At 41.9% G+C, this 20,883-nt stretch overlaps 1 protein-coding gene across 1 annotated transcript in view; it reads right to left on the bottom strand.

Annotated features, from left to right (window-relative positions):
• Positions 1 to 20,883, bottom strand: part of Phactr2 (phosphatase and actin regulator 2) — a 238,356-nt gene that overhangs the window by 64,437 nt on the left and 153,036 nt on the right. Inside the window, exon 2 of the mRNA XM_051164550.1 lies at positions 4,801 to 4,968. Within this exon, the coding sequence (XP_051020507.1) occupies positions 4,801 to 4,968 (168 nt within the window). The remainder of the gene's footprint in view (positions 1 to 4,800; positions 4,969 to 20,883) is intronic.

The raw sequence follows: 20,883 nt of genomic DNA, 5'->3' as shown, positions 1-20,883 counted from the left end.
CTAATAACCTGTAAGGGTGTTGAGTCTCAATGGTATCACCATGCCACCATGTTCCTGTGTGAGGCATTTCATAGATAGAGTGCTCAGTGACCCTTCCTTGCAAGGACAGTCAGTCCTGCTTAAGGAACTTCTCTGATGGCTGTGTGCCCATTGCTTGGTTGTGTAATTCTGCTCTGCTATTGTAAATTGGGAAACAGGGCAGATTCTGTCTTGCTCTTCCCATGGTATAGAGATGAGCGCTACATGACAGCACATCCACTTTCTCAGTGGAATAGGAGCAGTAAGGGTCAAAAGGCTTTCGGGTATTTATACAACAAGAGCAGGCCTTAACAAGTACCATCTCAGAGAAATGCTTTCATTTCATCCCTCTCTGCAGATATGGAAAATAATCTCAGGCAGCAATATTATGCTTCCATGGTTACAGAGAATATTATGCTTTTCTAGGACCAAACATAATTTTGATCCTTGCCAACCATGTTTCTGAACATGCACTGCTGAAATCAGGCCAGCCAAGCAGAACCAAAGTAATTTACTCAGGCCAAATCCGTCTTACGGCAAAAGCTAGCCAATGAGGCAAACCGGTGTGTTAGTGACACCTACCCAGAGCTGATCCTTACTGATCTGTGCAGGAAGCTACCTTATAAGGACACAGGGTAATGAAACTGTTGAAAAGTGCTGGCTGCAAGTGCCTTTTTGCTTCCAGACTCCTATTTCCATAGGAAAGTGGGCTGACAGTTCTGAGCCAAGACTCCTCGCTAGTAGAAGTGGGTAACATATCACTTGAGCTTAATAAGGTTGTTCTCCTGACTCAATAAGTTACTCTGAATAGAGTTCTTGGAGTAGAATGTGGAATACAACAACCGTCAATAAAACGATTATTACTGTCAGGTACTGTAGGGTACTTTCAGTAACTTTGAGTTTTTTGCCAGATGGCTCTTTGCAAGTTAATCTGATTCCTAGAATGCTGCAATTTACAATGACACTATCTGAAAATCATGACAGGCGTGCCCTTGCCATTACAAACAGCACACATGGAGATAAAGTCTTGATATTCTTTATCTAGGAGCACAATCTAATTTTAAATAAGGTTAAAAGTTAAGAAAAAGAAATTTCCCCTGATTGTTTTCTCCCACCTCTCTCCCTCGCTGTGTGTTTTGAGATGCAGTCTTCTTATATGGCCCAGGCAGCAATGCACACATACACAGTACTTTCGCATTCCCTCCTCACTTCCTGGGTCTCCTCATGGCACTGAGCTGTACCTCATCTAGAGATGGGTGCTGAGTGCAGGGAGAAAGTGGAAGCAGCAGATCCAGGCTATTTTCAAAGCATTTTTTTTTTGATGGTGACAGATGATGCAGAAGTTGGAGGCATAACTGTTTAGCTAGAGGGCTTGCTTGTATGTCTAACCTTGGGGGAGACACAAACATGTTTCAAAATCCAAAGACTGGGGATGTAACTTAGTGGTAGAGTGGTGGCCTAGCCCATGGGAGGACATGGCGTTTATCCTTACTTATCACTGAAAGAAATCAACAAAGAAACAGAGATGCAGAAGCAATAGTTACATCCCTTTTGCTAAAAAAATTTAGGGGAAATAATTAGAAAGAAAAAAAATATAAGTGACATTCTGAATACTAAAGAGAGGAAAGGGATATTAGCTTAGTTAGGTGAAGCAGAAGAAGGCCTCACTTACAAGATCAGACAGAGAAGAAATGGCATGGGGGGATGTTGAAAAGGCACAGTCGTGGGGCAATGATGTCATTCTACTTTGTGTAAGCTGTGACATTCACACACCACCAGTCCAGCCTAATGGCATGTTTCTCAGACTGTCATGCCATGAAAACACACACGAGTATGAATGGAAAAGATGAGTGCTCTCCTGCTCTGGAGACTGAGTCAGAGCTACAGGTAAAGTTCTGCTCAGAAACAATGGTGGAGAGCTGGAGGTCTGTGAGCGAACTCACTCAGCCTCACAGACGAGGTGTTTCTTTGCACTTCAAAGGAGCATTCCAAAGCATAGTGGACTCAAGACTAAAAACAAACCAAGGTTGGAACTACCTGCCATTACATGAAATGAAAATGGCATTAACACATTCCCGTTAGAGTCTATCTACTGCTAATTAAATATCCCTATGGTATGGGAAAAGCGATCCATTATCAACAACCATGGAACACAGCAACTATCAGGCTAGGACATTAAGAGACTGACACCAAAGACATTCACCTTTCCCCCACTCCCAGATGCTACAGGGGATGTTGCCAGACTGCACGTGGCCTAGATCATGTTCAAACAGCCTGGTTTCATTGCCTCAGATAGTTATTTTTTTTAATGTACCATTTTCTTGGTTATTTTCATTTTTCTGTTACATCTTTCCTTAACATGAAAATAAAGAAATCCCACCCCACCTCACAGTGGTAAGAACTGAACTTAACAGCCGCATGTATGAAGCCAGTCAGTCACTCTGCCTCGGAGCTATAGTCTCAGCCTGTTTTGTGTCTTTATTTAAACTTCACAGATATTTTCTTCAGGTCTCAATAGAAATTAAAGCCTTAAAATAAACATATAAGTATGCTGAGAACTAGCTTATAATTCAAATAAGAAAAGAGGAAGAGGAAATTCTCTGTATATGTCCTTTCTAAGAGAGACATGTTAGTAGCTTCAGATCTACACAAATGGCAACACTGATAACTGAAATACTCCATCTCCTCTCAATGTCTTAATGTCATCGTCCAGAGAGCTGCTCCCATCTTGAGTAACCATGGTAACTTGCAGAGCCAGAGTCTAGCAACGCTTGAGGAAACATGAGAGGGAGCACTTCAGAGGAGCAACATCGCTGCACCTCCTCCTGCAAGACAGGGATAAGAAGATGCCTAGCCAGAAAGAAGAAAGCCAAGAGTCTTCTGAAGAGCAACCACAGAATCTGGAAGGAAAACGCCTGAGAATTCAATTCATCCGATTCCTTGATTTTAACAAAAAAGATGAGGTCCAGAGGCTGCCTGGCTCGACTGGGATCGAGTGTTTGGTAGAAAGAAAATCACTTAGTGGTCCTCATCCTGCACACTGCCTACCATCTCCTACGTGTTTAGAAACCAGGAAGCTTCAGGACAGGGAAGAGGTCTCAGGATCCATTTTCCCATAATCTAGGTCTCTATCATTTTTCTACTTTCTATTGTGGTAGAAAGACAAACGATAAACTCATGAACCTGCTGTCCACAAATGTCAACTCCTGGCAATCTTTTTTCTTCCGTGGTTTTACTCCTTCTGTCCTCTAAGACAATCCTGAAAATGGTCTCGGGTATCAGTTTTGTTCACTAAAAAGCAAATACTCAAACATTCTACCTGGGAGTGCAGCTGAGACATTTGTCTCCAGAGATCTTTGGTTTCCCAGTTGCACACACATGTGCTGTGTCTAGTATTTTCTCCTCAGTTTCACAGTGCAAGGACACAAGGGCAGTCTTACATAGGCACTAAGATTTGCTCTGTGCTCTTGCACACATGCTGTGACCAGTGTGATGGGACGTTTTGATAAAGGACTTGTTTTGGACAGTAAGCATGGAGAAAGCTGAACGTATATTAAGAGATTAAATGCCTTTGGTCCTTAAGCGAAATTCCATGGACTCCTAGCATTTGTTTAAATTGAGCTTAGAATCAAAACAAATTTCCCCTAGAAGTCCATGTAAAAGGTACCAAGCAATGACATTCTTTTGATTGATTTTTTTTTTCCTTTCCACAGGGTCTCCTTTTTACCTATTCTTTTCCTTTGATATAGGGGCTTGTTATAGGACCCAGGCTCATCTCTAGCTCACAGCTCTCCTGCCTCACCCTCTGATGGATTGGTGCACATGTGTCATGCCCAGTCCAATGTAATTCTTGATGCTCAATAAATCCACAAAAGCAACAATGAAAGTCTCCCATCATCTTTCCAATGACAGAGACTATTGGTTTGTTCTAAGGACATGATGGGACTTTAAGATTAAACAAGTATATCAACACTTCCTTCTATCAGTTCCTTTAAATCCTATCTCTGGGAAAACCATAACAAAGAAGACAAAAAGAAGAAAGAAAGAAAGAAAGAAAGAAAGAAAGAAAGAAAGAAAGAAAAAGAAGCAGAAGAAGAAGAAGCTCTGAGCCAGGTGTGCTGTCATACACTTATAATTCTAGGCCAGCTATGGAGTGAATTCAAGGTCAGCCTGTAACAAGATCCTGCTCAAAGAAAAATGAAGTTTTAATCAAGAAATATATCTCGGGCTGGAGAGACGGCTCAGAGGTTAAGGACATTGACTACTCCTCCAAAAAAAAGGTCCTGAGTTCAATTCCCAGCAACCACATAGTGGCTCACAACCATCTATAATGTGATCTGATGCCTTCTGGCCTTCAGGTGTACATGCAGGCAGAGCACTGTATACATAATAATAAATAAATCTAAAGAAATATGCCTCCACTAGTAGCAGTAGGCAGGCATCGTTACAGCTCTATATGTATGAAAAAAAAAGGTGTTCGAAGTCACGATGCTCACAGATGCCATCTTGACCTCAAATCCTGTACTTTCCCTCTAATTTGTCAAATATCGGTGTCTATATGAATTTACAAAAATGTTTTAATCAATACTACATTGGAAAGCCAAACTTGGAACAAAATTAGGGACAGCCAGAACTGTTCAATTGTTTTATCCTTAAGTTAAATAATTTCATTTTAAATACAAATTTATATTTTTCAGGGAAAAACATCACATAAAATATGCAGTTCAGCTGGTTGAAGAAGTTAACCATTTGTCTGTCTTGCAACTGCGGTAGCAATCATACCTGCTGACGTCTCTCTAAATTTGTCACTGGTCTTCTTTTTCCTCCATTTCCAAGGCTTGAAGATTTTGCCAATGGTGGAGAGTTTCCCCTTTCTCTTGAAGGGAGGTGTCTGGGAACCTGCCGGGGGGCCATCTGAATTTGCTATGGAGGCTTTGTCTAGTCCATCAACTGTATAAAGAAAAATGAGGTTAGAGAAAAGTCGCAGTAAACATTTGAAACAACACTATCTGTCTTCTCTTGGACTGCTAACAGCAACCTGGCCTGTACTCTTTGGAACCTCACATAAAGTCTGTTTTGTCCCGTTCTGCAGCTGGTAGGACTCCCTCCATATCAATCAGGGGATCAATCAATCATAAGTTACGGCCCCCCTAGGTAATCATTTGAGGGAAACAGAAAAGGAGCAAGAGACTTACAGAAGAATTAGGGCCAGACAAATAAAGACCCGTGAACCACAGCTGAGACTATCTGCAGCAACACATCAATGTTTTGTGCAGGAGTGGAGTATTCTCGGTATTCCTGAAATAGGATGCTCCTCCGCAGCCAGTTTGGCATTCTCAGCAAGGACTTAACAGTCATGGCATCGTGAAACCCATGGTTTCTCCTTCGCAAAATACATTTTGGTGCCAGGAAGCCAAACTCGCCTTTTACAATGCTAACACTATTGTGTGCTTCTGTTACAGCAATAGTTTCCGCGTCAAATAAACTGGTAACTAACATTAACAACAAGAAATATGTGGAAATGTGGGTATGGCATGTAACAAAACAATCTTCAAATGCCTTCAGAATTTTATCATCCACAAAAAAGGCACACTCTGCAGCTTCTTTACACTGTGTTCCAAACAGAAAGGAGATAATAATGACCTGCATCATCCCAACTCAAAAGTTTAGTGGCAAAAACCTAGAAGCATGGTATTACCATTTACTAAAACAGCACTCAGTCTTTTTATAAAATGGGTACATGTACATAAGCATAATTCATTAAATACAACAAAATGTAAGTGTTGGATCTAGGTGGCAGATATATGATGGATTCAAGTCTTCTATCTTCTCTGAAGTTTTGGAAACTTTAATAATAAAATATTAAGGGGGAAACAAATACAAGGAGAATTTATATAGCAAGGAGTGGAAGATGGGTAGAACTATTTTTTTCTGTTATTCTTGCTATAACCATAGCATAAGCCTATTCACACAAGCATTTCAAACATCCCATACTGGAAAGGCCACATGGCAGAGAGAATTCACTGTGTGGTTCCATTTTTATCAAATTTTAAAGTAGGCAAAGTGAATCAATGGCAAAATAAAATAAAAAGAAGAAAGAAAGAAAGTCAGTAGGAACTAACTCCAGGGACAGAAAACTGGTAGAGACAGAATGTATCTCAGTATTGGTTGGATTATAGAAAACTGATCACACGCCTCTATGATTTTTGTGGATTTCCATTTATGTAAAATCAACCTCAGGAGACTCATGAGTGAAGTCTAGTTGGTGCATGTGCTTAAGTGACTCTAGGTGAAGTGTGCTGACATCCATCAAAAATGAATGACGTGCCCAGCTCTCGAAGCTACGTGGTAACACGTGAGGTATAACATAAAATGCTTTTGCCAGGTGTGGTGGCGCACGCCTTTAATCCCAGCACTCAGGAGGCAGAGGCAGGCAGATCGATGTGAGTTCGAGGCCGGCCTGGTCCACAGAGCAACTCTAGGACAGCCAAGGCTACACAAAGAAACCCTATCTCGAAAAACAAAAACAAGATAAAGTGCTTTTATCCCGTGGATATTTTTGAAAACTTTCTTAATAAAAACATCTGGAGAAGGGGACAAATCAAAAGCAAGCACTTCTATGTGAAGGAAGATATTTTCACTCCTATTCTCCTTGAAAAACAACAACAACCCTGCATGGTACAGATTTTTAAAAAGATGATTGTGACTTAGAGAGAGCACCATAGGATCTCAGAACCTAATAAACAACATAGTGTGGGTCCCCTAGGTTCTTTTTTCCCCCCCATATCTCTCACTCTTATAGAAGGAAGTTAGCAAGCCGGAGAAAGCAGTGGGCATGGGCTAAAAGAACCTCAACAAAAGCCTGCTCTTTCTAGCCACTAGACAGAGAAAAAAGAAAAGAAAAGGAAAGGAAAGGAAAGAAAAGAAAAGAAAAGACAACCTGGGAAGACAGAAAATTATAGACCATAACTATTATGCTCGGGCCAAACACCTCAGAGGAAACTGTGATCGTACATGGCAGCAAAAGCCAAAGGCAGGAATTAGAATGTCACTCTCTTGAGCCTCCGACAAGGATACCTCTTCCAGAGTGTTGCTAGCACAAGACAAAAGAAGAGGGCCTTCATGCCTATGAGTGGTGAGGAAGCATCCCCACAGCGTCAAGGGAGACTATGTGTGAAGCCCAGACTTTTACCCCATGCAGCAACTGGGACTGTGTCAAACCTCTGCCCACTGGGAACTCTACGCCCTGCCCAATACTAATAGAGACCTCCATAGACAGGGTGTCAACAGGAACCTAAGTAAGGAACCTGGATTTCCACCTCGGTGCAAGAGTGGCAAGCTGGAACGCCATGCTCACCTGCAGGAGAAGTGTTGATGAAGTCAATGGAAGCACAGCACAAGGTTTAAATAAGGTTTGGAGTCTCATGACATAATACCCAAAAAGTTCAAGTTTTGGCAAAAAAGAAAAGTCTCCTCACACAGCAAGAGCCAAGAAAATTTTAAAACAAATGAAAAAACATCAATCAGTGGTTACAAACACGCAGACAACTAAATCTGTATGAATTTTTCTTCCAGATACATCAGGTAAGCCCCACCCATCTTCCTTGTGATGTCTTCTCTGATCCCAGGTTCCACGTAGGCAGAGGGACCACAGACTGTCTGCTCTGTGAGTGGCCGTAGCCCCACTTTCGGCCATACCACTGCAGAATGAAACATGGGGGCAGGAGCCTGTAGACTAATTTAAAGGGAAGCCTCTGTACAAAAGTTCTTCACTTCTCCTTCCGTTCAACTGCCTACTGTGAGCTACAGGGCAAACCCACATTGGAAGAGAGTGTATGTTTTTCTTTTTCACGAGACATGATACTGAAGTCTCATGGAAAAGATCAGTTCTGAGCAACTGAATGTTGTAAAATATGAAAGAGCTGACTCGTGAAGAGGGGTCGATGTTTCCATCTGAAATTCAGCTCTGTGGCTACAGACCAACTTCTAGTTTTTTTTCCTACATTTGTAGGCTCAATTTTCTTAACAGTTATATTTCATTATGAACTTATTAACCGAGAGTACCTCATTTATAACCTGACTAACCTAAACAATAGGAAAAGAAGATTAAAGAATACAATAACGAAACCGTAAGGATATCAGTTCCAAGGGACGATTCTCCTGGCATAATCAGCAGGATTTCTTCTGCTGGAACCTGGAGCAACCAGAACCTGGAACCTCAACTGGAGCCCAGAGCCCTGAAGCCTTCCCTTGGATGGTTCTCTTTAGGAGTTTCTCAAAGTGGAGCAATGAACAGCCAAAACTATCCCAAATCTCCAAAGGCCCTGCCTCCTGTGTTTGGTTCACATTTATACCTCCTCTCAGAATTTGTTCAAGGATGTTTTTCAGCTGGTTAACAACCAATCTCCCTCACACGGTAGTTCAACTTCTAAGGGCATAAACATCACCTGTTCTCTCACAAGTCTTTTTCTCATCCCCCACTTGTGATCTAAACAAAAAACATGTTTATCTCTCCTTCATACACTGAAAAGGGAACATCACTACCCAGACCACATACTTGGTTCTTTGACACATCATAAAAATTGTAATGGCCATTTGACCATGTCCCTTGGATGGAGACGCCTGGTGGCACTCAGAGGAAGGATAACAGGTCACCAAGAAGAGACTCGATACCCTATGAGCATATACAGGGGGAGGAGGTCCCCCTCAGTCACAGACATAGGGGAGGGGAATACGGGGGGAAGCAGGAGGGAGGGAGGAACGAGAGGATACAAGGGATGGGCTAACAACTGAGATGTAATATGAATAAATTAATAATAAAAAAAGGAAAAAAATTGTAATGGCCACCTGAACCAGGGATGCTTAGTCTATTTTGCACTTGTAAGTAAAAACAGATGATGTTTAAAAGAAAGAGCAATTTCCTTGATGACATAGGGTCACAGGTGGAGGGAGATGGTTGGTGAGTGGAAAATGACTCTTAAATTTGGGACTGCATGAAGAAAGAATGACACTGTCTTCTTCATTGGATCTTCAGTCCTATCTTTACCTCAAGCAGACACAGGGTATGTGCACAGGCACAGGCACAGGCACGTGCACATGCTTGCGTATCCCCCTGGCTGAGCAAATCTGCCTGTTATTTTTATAATTGAAAACCACCCTTGCTGTTAGAGATTGTATGATGGTGCAGTTGGCCAAATGCCATTGCACCTCTCTAAAAGCATGGCAAGTAAGAGAGCTGTCCCCAGCTTTGGAGAAGTATGGGTAGAATAAATCTTCTCCAGACACCTAGAAATTGGTGGCACTATTGATATTTCTATTCTTCTTCTTTTGAACAAACTTACTGTCAAAAACTCCTTTGACATTTTCTGTAAATTCTTCCATTTAAAGCCCAACAGATCTTGCATTTACACACAGAGGGATAAAAGCTACAACATATCTAGGTGTTTTCAATGTTAATTTTCATATACTTTCCTACTGCTTTTCTTTTTTCTTCTCACAAAAGTATGTTCCTATGTAGGCCAGGCTGGCCTTGAACTCATAATGATCTTCCTCCAGCCTCCCAAGTGCTGGGATTACAGGAATGTACAATTACACTCAACACTGATCTATTTTCATGTGCATCATTACCTTCTCGGTCATACTAGAGACCTATCTTTTTTATTATAGCACATTCTGTAATGCGGTCACATACTTCCAGCTCTATGTATTTTCTTAGTGAAACAAGCCCATACCACTGGGCTTCCTCATGTTACCAAATGGTAAGACTTTAAAGATCACATTCAGGTATTATATTAATTTAAAGAGAAACTCAAGGAGCCTAGTACAAACATGGTCATGAGGGTTAAAAAATAAACAAAGCTAGATAATTATTATATTAAAATTGTGAACTTTGGTGTTTTTTCCTCTGAGATCTAAGAACAGACAGGGCTTCTTAGAAAAGGTCAACTATTTACTACAGGAATTTACAGGTTTTTAAAAACAATATTTAGTGTTTTATGATATGTCAGACGCCCATTTTCCATACGCACAATCATTTCAGTCACTGAGAAAATGAGGCACAGTATTCCATTCATAAGTGTAGAAGCTGAAAGGTCACTTAGAAAAGAGCTCCAGTTAAAGACCTCCTGGTGTTGACTTGGGGCAAGCTGGCAGCCACCTTGTGAGAAAGTAGCTGAAAAAGATGGTCTCAACTTTCTCTAAATCTCCTTAAATACTTGCAGGTGAAATCAAATGCATTTCTTAAGTCCAATAATAGCAAAACCAGACAGGGATCATATGTGGTATATACATTTTGCTAAGCTCATGCTTTTGAGGAAGCTAAAAAGAAAAAAGAAAAATAAGCAAACCAACCAATATTTCCTTAAAATATGGTTTCTGAGATGTCTTTTCCTTTTTAGAAATATGCATGACTATTCAATCATTATGATTATACTAAAATTATCACTATAGACTTTTACAATGGTTTCTGTGTTTCCATTATAGTTCTACCACTAGCCTTCAGCCATAGAATGTTTGGTAAGGAAATACAAGCATATTCCATACAGAGGATTTAACTACCCCTCCATTTATAAAATGCATAAGGAAGATTTACTTATACCCCCTCCATTCAACTGAAGCAATGGCTTTGTATATGTGCTATCATACATGAAGGCAGACATGTAGAACCAAGTCGATAGAAGGGCCACAGTCAAAGGGGGCTACAAGCCATCTTGATGACAATAGGAGGTAGAGAATTGGCCGTGCTAGACATTATTCTCATCAATCACAGCTTACAATAGGGACAAATCTCTTCCTTTCTTTAGAAGAAAAGAGGATCAACTATAGGACACTCACCTGGGCAAGGGTTAGAAGTACCTATATGCGTATGGTGAGATGCTATACAAGTAAACAAGTAAGTGGGTGATGATAGAAGTTACAAAGAAAGAAATGAGAATCTAGGGTATTCCACATGACACCAATGACAGCTGGAGATAACTATATAAATTCATGTTTTGCAATATAGTAAGAGAGTAACTAAATTATTGGCATGGACATACACACTTCTACACACTCCCGCATGCCCTTTCTTGGTTTCTAATACTGTTCTTCAGGAAAGGGGACATCAAAAAGTCCATTACAGAAATGGTTACTCCAGGATTGGGACACAGAAACACTACACGAACCTTCAGCATCTTATAGTGCTAGGAAGTAAGGAATGTTGGAACAGTTTGAGCACTAATTTATAACCCAAGATACAAAATAAATATCTACGTGTCCATACTTATAAATATCAAATAAATACTAAGTGTGGGAATAAAGAAGTCTGTGCAGATGAGTCCCAGCACTTTACAGAAGGAACTTAACCTGCCATGACTGAAATGCTACCACAGTGCAACTCCTTCTAAAGAGTAGAAGTGTAGAGGGTGAGTAATGTCCTGTTAAAGGGTGCTGACAACCACCTCACCCAAGGTCACCAAGGTCAGTGCTAGCTGGGATAGATTGTGTTGACAGTGGTATCCTTCAGGTGATAAGATGAAACTGCCTCTTCAAAACCCACAACCCAGTGATATTATGAGAAAACGTTGGACAAGGCCAAGCTGAGGGACACGTCTGAAGTACCTGACTAATGCACCTCAGAACCAACAAGTTAATTAAAAGCAAGTGGAATCCGCTTAAGTACAGCAACAAGAGGAAGTGAGAGGGCACAGCATGGGTCGTTAGTGGGATGTTGGATCAAACAAAATGACATCAAGGGAAACACTGCTGGGATTCTAATAAACTGCAGGGTAGCTTATATAAGAAGTTACCACTGTCTGTCCTTTGTAAAAAATTTATCACATACATAAGAGACTAGGAACGAGAGAGAATAAATACAGCAGTATATGAGAATCCTGCTATCTTTCCACACTTCCTGAAAATCTAGAACTTTTTTTTTTAAATAAGTTTCTGGGGCTGGAGAAATGGCTCAGTGGTTAAGAGTACCACCTACTCTTCCAAAGGACCAGAGTTCAATTCCAAGCAACCACATGGCAGCTCACAACTGTCTCTAACTCCAAGATATGACACCCTCACACCAACACACATAAATTTAAGAAAATTAAATAAAAGAAAATAAATTTCTGTGTTTGTATGGTTCAACGTCTGTTAGTGTACACACCCAAGAATGCACTAACAGACCAAGGGTGGACACCGGGTTTCCCTATTGTGCTCTCCCTAAACCTGGGGCTAGGCTAAGAGCCAGCAAGCCTCAGTTGACCACAGTGCTAGGGGTATATCACAAATCATCATGGCCCCTTTTTACGTGGGTGCCGTATGTTCCAACTCAGGCCCTTGCACTTATGTAACAAACACTCTTACCCACTGGGCCCTAAAGTCAGAACTATTCTAAAAGATGATTCAAATTTTAATTTATCATAGTCACCAACAGGGTAAATAAACTTAAAGGTCTGGACTATTAACATCCTATCTGCTCTAAGAGGCATGGAGGGGTTCACAGAAGATTTCTGCTCCAAAGATGTCAGGGAAATAACATTTTTCAGCTGTCTGTCTTTCTGTCCCTTCATGAGCACTTTCATTTCCGAATATTTCTGCCTGGAGAGGGTATTTAAAGATCACCGTTCTGCTGTTTCAGCACATTTTAGCATATGACTTACTCAAATGAAGTGGTAGTCAGCATTTTGTAAGAGTACAGACTGGAGCCGGGTGGTGGTGGTATACACTTTTAATCCTAGCACTCGGGAGGCAGAGGCAGGAGGATCTCTGTGAGTTCAAGTCCAGCCTGGTCTACAAATCAAGAACAGGACATCTAAGGCTGTTACACAGAGAAACCCTGTCTCAAAGAACAAAACAAAACAAACAAACAAGCAAACAAAAAAGGAGTGTAGGATGGGATTACTGTCCATGCTACATGAGGAAGCACTTAGTCACAGTTATGGGGAGACCAGGCAGACGGAAGGTTCCAAACTTATCCCCCAACACACGCACGTGCGCGCACGCAGACGCATACGCGCACATGCACAGACTAGCCCGTGCAGGGAGAGTTGTTACGCACAGCTGATACAGAATGACAAATTTAGTTTAAAACGGCTCTCTGCCCTTCGCTTTTTAAGTCACTGAAGTCTAACTAGTGTTTTTAACGATAAAGTTTTGAGACTCGAAAGTCGCGTCAAAGGGCTGAAATGTATTCCGTAACAGCAGTCTCATTTCCCCCTGAACCTCCGGAGATGAGGAAAGAGCTGGCCAGTGAGGGAAAAGCAACCCCAAGGCCTGTGCTTCTCTGAACAGCCTCATGAGAAGCAGACAGCACGTACTATTCACTGGCCCACGCTGGGTTCTTTTGTTCCTCCAGCAGCCAGAAATTTTTAAGTGATTTATTACAGCAGAATGCAGAATGCAGAATGTCTCACACTTCTTGAGCGCTTACTATGCACCACACACTTGGCCAAGCGATTTGCCTGTGCTGATTTGTACTCATTTTACACAACAGCTTGAGAGGCAGGTACGGAAAGGGGTTCTCATTTCTGCGATTAAAAAAATGAAAGAATCTCAGAGATTAAGAACCTAACCTGGCATCAGAGATTCTGTGGGCACATGTTTATATTCACAAAGACAAGGATTGAAAACGTGTTGGGTAAGTAACATGAAAAGTGCTGCCCAGGAGCACAAGAGTGTGGATTTTAAGCCGTAACCTCCTGTCACTAACACTAGTCCTCTCAACCGCTTGAAGACTGGCTTCAATTCAGTGCTATGAACCTGCAAAATCCGGAGAGATCACATAGGCAGTGGGGCCAGCTTCCTGCACTGAAGGAGTTCGCACTCTGCTCAGGGAAGCAGACACGGCCAGTGAGTCATGCAAATCAAATCCAAAAGTGGACTCTCAGGAGGGAGCAACAAACTCTAGCTGAGGGTCCTTGGGAGTATGTCTCAGGAAGCAAGGATGAGATCTGGGCTCCTTAAGACGGGAACAAATATCCTGCAGGGGCTGAATCAAGAATGGCTGAGCTTTTAATGATGCTAATTAGAATCTTCATGTTACTGCTGGCCTGGGCTCACAAGAGACACACAGAACGTATTTAGGGGGAAAATATGAACAACTTATGAGATCATGTCCTTGACCATGTGAAATGATCAGAATACGAAATGTTCAAAGACAAACAAGAGAGTTTCGAACTTTCTCTACATAGATGACAGATGCCAAGTGTTGGTCATTTGACTCCTAGTCAGGAGACTTCCCCTCCACCAGTCCGTCTGCACTGGAGTATCAAAACATAGCCAGTAGCACCAGAAGCATCTCCTAGTATCTCTAAAGCAACCGTAAGACTGTAAAACCGAAAGCAAAGCAGGCAGTACACAACCAGGACAGCCAATAAATCTCAGTTACTGCTCTGGATTTTGATCATGCAATCAGGACAGTGAACTGTAAGCCAGAGAGAAGAGCCCTGGATCCCAGACCAAAGCTGCTACTCCAGCAGCACTGTGACCTCTAGCAAAGACCCTGATCTTTCAAGGCTGAAAATTAGGAGACTGGGTTAAGTGATCTCTCAGCGCCTCGGTCTCTTGCTTCTTCACACTGTTTGGGGCTGAGTCAGACTGAGTCAGCTCTGAATGCTGCACGGACACTGCTGCTCGCTACTCATCATTACAACACGGGAAAGTAGGGCCTATACATGTTGTCCCATTCAGGCCAAGAGGAAGGTAAAGCCCAGAGAAACCAAGTAACTTGTCCAAAGTCACACACCTGGTAAGACAGAGCTGTGGTTTGCCTCAAGAATGTCTTCTATATAAAATGGGGAGCAGTGTCCTGGGTAAGTGTAGATCTCTGTTTTAAAAGAATATAGCCCGGCGTGGTTGCACACGCCTTTAATCCCAGCACTTGGGAGGCAGAGGCAGGCGGATTGCTGCGAGTTCAAGGCCAGCCTGGTCTACATAGTGAGTCCAGGACAGCCAAGGATACACAGAGAAACCCTGTCTTGAGAAGCCAGAAAAAAAAAAAAATGTAAGATATAAACTCAGTGAGTGATTTCTACCCTCAGCCATGTGCATGCACTTGGCCAGAGTTTGGGGAAGGTATTGTTTTGTTCTCTCAAATAATGCCCCATGCCACCACAGTTCTTTCACACTCATTGCAGGAATAGAGTAGTTTTAGTTTAATAGATATTTTTTTATCTTTTCATCTTCCATTGAGTATACTCATTTCATCATATAGAATCCTTATATACCATAAAATTAATTCTAAAATTCAATAGTATCAGTTTCCAAACTTGTTTTTCTAACAGAAGCAGCCATTCCTTTTAAATCCCCAAAGGGAAATGCTACTAAAGACTTCCATCTGCCTGTAAGCACCGACAGAGAATTCCAGAGGTTAAACTTGTGGCCCAAGGCCTGTAGGCTAGGCTGTTTGTGCAGCTGTGTGACGTCCTGAATCACGGGCATGCACAACATCCCCTAGACTTGCTACAGGATATTTCACAGATTAAATAAAGTCATTCATGTTTGGGGCCTAAAGAAATTCTGATTGAGTGGGCAAAGGGCCATTCTGCAAATAGAAAATCCGCCTTAATGAAAACAAAAAGCATTTTAATTTTTGAAAACCATTGCAACCATTATAAGCAAATGGTTCTGTTCAACAATAGACGAGGGGGTTTGTATAGGAGCAAGATGTTAGTGAAAGGGATGAAAACTATGTCAGGAACCAACCCATCTCCGACCTTACTACCCTCAGGTCTTCACCATCTCCTACAGCAACTCCCAGAGTCTGAGATGAATGGAGGGATGGTGTGCTTGAGAAACACGGAAGAAAAATTCTGCATACTCTTTGTGAACAATCTGTCAAGCAAGACAGAATTTCATCTCGTTGGTTTGGGGATAATAATCACGCAAAGAGGCTGAGCACACACAGACGGATGAAGAATTAGGTGAGAAAAGGAAAGGTCTTATATATAAACTTTAAATTAAAACAAACATCAAAATGTAACCCTGGTGGTGTGAGCATATTATCATAGATACACAGGGAGCCAGGAGGATTTCAAGTTCTCTCTGGGCTACAGACTGAGATTTATAGTAGTCTGGACAATTTAGTGATATTCTATCTCAAAGTAAAAAGTAAGCAAATAGGGCTGGGGAAGGAGGTGGGTAAATGGCCCAGTTAGTAAATTACTTACCATACAAGTTTGAAAGTTTGAACTTGGAAGCCCAGTACCCACATAAAAAGCTAGGATGGCAGCACGACAGTATCCCAGCACTGGCGAGATGAAGACAATGGATCTCTGAGACTTGCTTGATAGCTAGCTTAGCAGAATAGATGATCTCTACATCCAGCGAGAGACTCTGTCCCAGAAAATATGGTACACACACAGTGATGAAGACTCCTGACAGTGGCATCTACAGAGGTGTGTGTGTGTGTGTGTGTGTGTGTGTGTGTGTGTGTGTATGCATTTTGGGATAGAGCTCAGTGGTGGAACGCCAGCCTAGTATGTAAAAGAGCCTAGCTTTAATCTCTAGTACTTTAATAAACAAATAAATTAATTTTAAAGATCTACTATGGTTTATATGTCTGTGGCCAAATTTGGTTCACACAAAACAATGAAAAAATTCCCTATAGAGAATGAATAGGACAGAAATATAAATGGACCAGCCAAAAGGATCTCTAAAAATGTTTTACAATTGTGACTCTATCTATCTATCTATCTATCTATCTATCTATCTATCTATCTATCTATCATCTATCCATCTATCATCTATTTTCCTACATACCTACCTATCATCTCCAACTGCTAGCTAGTAGCCTCACCAAGTCCCCAACATGGGTATTTACTAAGAAACAGGTTACCACACATAACACTCTAAATTATTTCTTGGAAAAAGACATAAGCTTTGCAAGCATACAGTGAGAAAACAGGATGCTGGGAGATAGATCTGACAGAAGAGAATTTATGTTGACTAGTCATGCAGAGTCCCAAGGCACCAGATTTATATCCTTGAAGTCCAGCCTAAGAGATGAGCACAAGAAGCCAAGCACTTGTGATTTGAGAGGAGAGTGGAAAAGGTCTGAAGATGATGAATGGATCTGAGGGACGCAGCAGAGGAAGAAGAGGAACTGCCTCGAGGTCTCCATGGCCCCAACCTCGACAGAGTGTCGGAGATGTCGAGAGGAGAGTGGACTTGGGGGAAACACCATTAGGCCATGTTTAGACCCCATAAGCTTCAGGTGTTGGCAGGACATTTGGGGGAAGGTGGCCAACGACAGTCCCAACTGCAATACTGACACACTAGGCAAGAAGCTGGAGCTGAATGTGGTGGAGGCTTCCAAACGAAAGCAGCTGTGCAGGGATGAAGATAAACTTAGAGAAACAATTGCCCGGGGAGCGAGTAAGCTTTGTGCAATAAGAAACCTTGAACTCTTTTTGGCACTGATAATGATTGAGTCCAGGAAACGTTTTGTTTGCTGTCTGTTTTAATGTACAAAGTGTGAAGGACACTGAAGCACATTTGCAGTGTGAGGAGAAGTCCACAGAGTTGGAGAGGTGAAAAAGTCCAGGGTAGACAGCGACAGAATTGTGCCAGCCAGAATGCCATCCCAGCCACATGTGGACCAAAGGGGACTAAAATCCCTTGGGTAACAACAAGACCCACAGTAGGGAGGTCAAATCTCAGTCTCATTTGGTGACTATGAGGTGGCCAGAAAGTCAGGAGATGATGGCAGCAAAGGCACATCAAGGGACGCTAACGGAGTGACACAACTTCACATAAAGATGTACACATTCCTGGAGCAACATGGTGGGAAGTAGCGTGGAGAGCTTGTGAGAGGTCAGTTTTGCCCTTTCATGCTGGTAAAGAGCATTGTAGGGGGTAAGGGTGTGTTGGGATATAGCTCAGTTGGTCCAGTGCTAGCCCAGTTTTCACAAAGCTCTGATTCCATCCCCAGTGCTAAAAAAAAAAAAAAGCCCTAAGGTTGGGAGCGTCCACCAGCAATCCAAAGGAATGCAAGAAGACTAGAGTTCAAGATCATACTTGGTTACATAGTGAGTTCAAGGTTAGCATCGACTACATGAGACTGCCTGGGAAAAAAAAAAGTAATAATAATCATAAACAATCGAGGGAAGATTGTTCGCAGAAAGCAGTTAGTTACTAGGGAAAGGCACATTTCAGTCTGATTAGAAAAGGAAGAAATCTGCAAAAAGATGAAGATGTGGAGAAAAGTTCTGACTGCAGAATGGAAGCATTTTGCCACAGTTAATTTACCAGGCAACTGTTAGAAGGGACCATGATGCTGAGGGAACAAGGACAGTATTTCTGCCTTAGAGAGCTGAGAGCCAACAAGGGAAGATGCTGACAGTCAAGTGCTCACTCAGTATAGACTTGTGGTGTGGGAGGAGGGCAGGTACATGATAGCACCGCTGGGCCCACAGTGATACCATTGAGAGTTCCCATGACAGGCAAGACACAAAGTGGTCTCCAAACCATGAGTCACAATTTGGAGTGAAATTACTCAAGGGCTTTGGCTTTGTTTCATCACGTCGCCTAACAGGTGGGGAAAATACCCTGTTCAAATTAAACAGGAAGCTACTGAGAAGTAGCAGAAAGGGATTAACAGCAGCATGTGCAACTAGTTCTCCTGAGGGTGGGGGAGAACAATCTCACCAATTAGAAATCGTCTCCTAACAATGATGCCTTTACTGTTGATTTTGTTTACTGTTCTCTCTAGTATAACCATTAAGGGTATTCGACATGCAGAACATTCCGTTTCGGTGGCCTTCGTTAAAATGGTGTATATGTTCAGTGAGCATCCTGGAAACAGGTTGTGCCAGCTGCCCTTGGGTAAAGCCCCTAAATCTATCTGGGTACCGTCCAGGCAACTGGTTCATTCCAAGATTCTTTTTTCACAGCGTGTTTATTACGGATTTCAGTAGTGAAAGGCACTCTGCATGTGTATGGGAACAATGGGGCTCCCATCTGTGACTGAAGCTTACCAGTGGCTAGATGCAAATCACTGATGTCTTCAGAAGACATACAGATAATTTAAATTATTGTCACTAAATGAGTAAGGAGAAACAATTCATTTCCTTTCTTAAAAACGTGTGTGTCTGAGATTCTATCTTACACCCATCAGAATGGCTAAGATCAAAAACTCAAATGACACCACATGCTGGCGAGGATGTGGAGAGAGAGGAACACTCCTTCATTGCTGGTGGGAATGCAAACTAGTACAACAACCTCTTTGGAAAGCTATCTGGTGCTTTCTCAGAAAAATGGGTATAGGGCTTCCTCAAGACCCAGCCATCCCACTCCTTGGAATATACCCAGAAAATGCCCTACCACACAACAGGGACATATGCTCAACCATGTTCATAGCTGCTTTATACATAATAGCCAGAACATGGAAACAGCCTAAGTGTCCCTCAGTAGAAGAATGGACTAAGAAACTGTGGTACATTTACACTATGGAATACTACTCAACTATTAAAAACAAGAAATTCCCGAAATTTGTGGACAAATGGATTGATCTAGAAATCATCATAATGAGTGAGTTCACCCAGAAGCAAAAAGAGACAAACGGTATATACTCACTTATATCAAAACACTAGTCTAAGGGATACGTACCATGAAAATCTTTACTTACCAAGAAAGTGGGTCAGAGGAGAGGACATCCTATTGAGACTTTAGGCGAGAGTAGCATGGAAGAATGGGGAAATAGTAGGACCCACAGGGTCCTGGAAACCTACAAGAAGAACTTTATGACAGGCAGATCTGGATCCTGGGGTCCTCCTAAAACTAAGGCACCAGCCAAGGAAAATATAGGCAGTAAGCTTCGAACCCGTACCAAGACCTAGCTGACGAACAGGATATTCTCCACCATTGAGTGGAGAGTGAGATCTGACTCTCACACGAACTCTGGTGCCCCTTTTCTGACCACGTCCCCTGGATGGGGAGACCTGGTGGCACTCAGAGGAAGGATAGCAAGTTACCAAGAAGAGACTTGATATTCTAAGAGCATATATAGGGGGAGGAGGTCTCCCTCAATCACAGATATAGGGGAGGGGAGAAGGGGGGAAGTGGGAGGGAGGGAAGAATGGGGGGAAGAATGGGAGGAAACAGGGGAAGGGCTAACAATCGAGATGTAATATGAATAAATTAATAAAATTAATTTTAAAAAGTGTGTGTATGTCCATGTCAAGGGACATACATGTACATGTACGCATGCACAAGCCAGCAGATCAACCTCAAATGTCATTATTTAGGTGACATCCGTTTTATTTTTATTATTTTTTTATTGGAAATAATTTTTTATACAATATATTCTGATTACGACTTGCCCTTCCGCAACTCCCCCAGGTCTGCTCCAGTTCTCCATTCATCCAACTCCACCCTTTCTTTCTCTCTCTTTAGAAAAAACAAAACAGACAAATAAAACAAACAAATAAATAAATCAGAATAAAAGAAAGTAGAAAAAATAGAAAAAGAGAAAGCCACACACATAAAAACATATAGGAGAAAACAAAATTTAAGGAAAAAAACCCAACTATAATGTAAAAAAATGCTCAAGCAAAACACAGCTGCAAAAATACCATTGAATTAGTTTTGTGTTGGCCATCTACTGCTGGGCATGGAACTCAAACTTTAGTGTGGTCTGTATACCCAGTGAGATTCATGGAAGAAACTGATACTTTTTCCCCTTGGAGAACAGTTGTCAGCTGGAGATAGCTTCTAACAGTCTGCTTTTTTTTTGAAGACAGGTTCTCTCTCTGTGGGGCTCAGCAATTAGGTAAGGCTGGTGTGGCCAATGAAGACCCAGGGGTCCGCCCATCCCCAGCACTGGATTACAAGAGGGTGGGCCACCACTCCTGGCTTCTTGTTGTGTTGGTTCTGGGATTTGAACTCAGATCCTCA

Source organism: Acomys russatus, chromosome 21, assembly GCF_903995435.1.
Source record: "Acomys russatus chromosome 21, mAcoRus1.1, whole genome shotgun sequence".
Classification (NCBI taxonomy): domain Eukaryota; kingdom Metazoa; phylum Chordata; class Mammalia; order Rodentia; family Muridae; genus Acomys; species Acomys russatus.
Note: the sequence above shows the minus strand (reverse complement) of the source record. Positions and strands in the feature narration are given on the sequence as shown.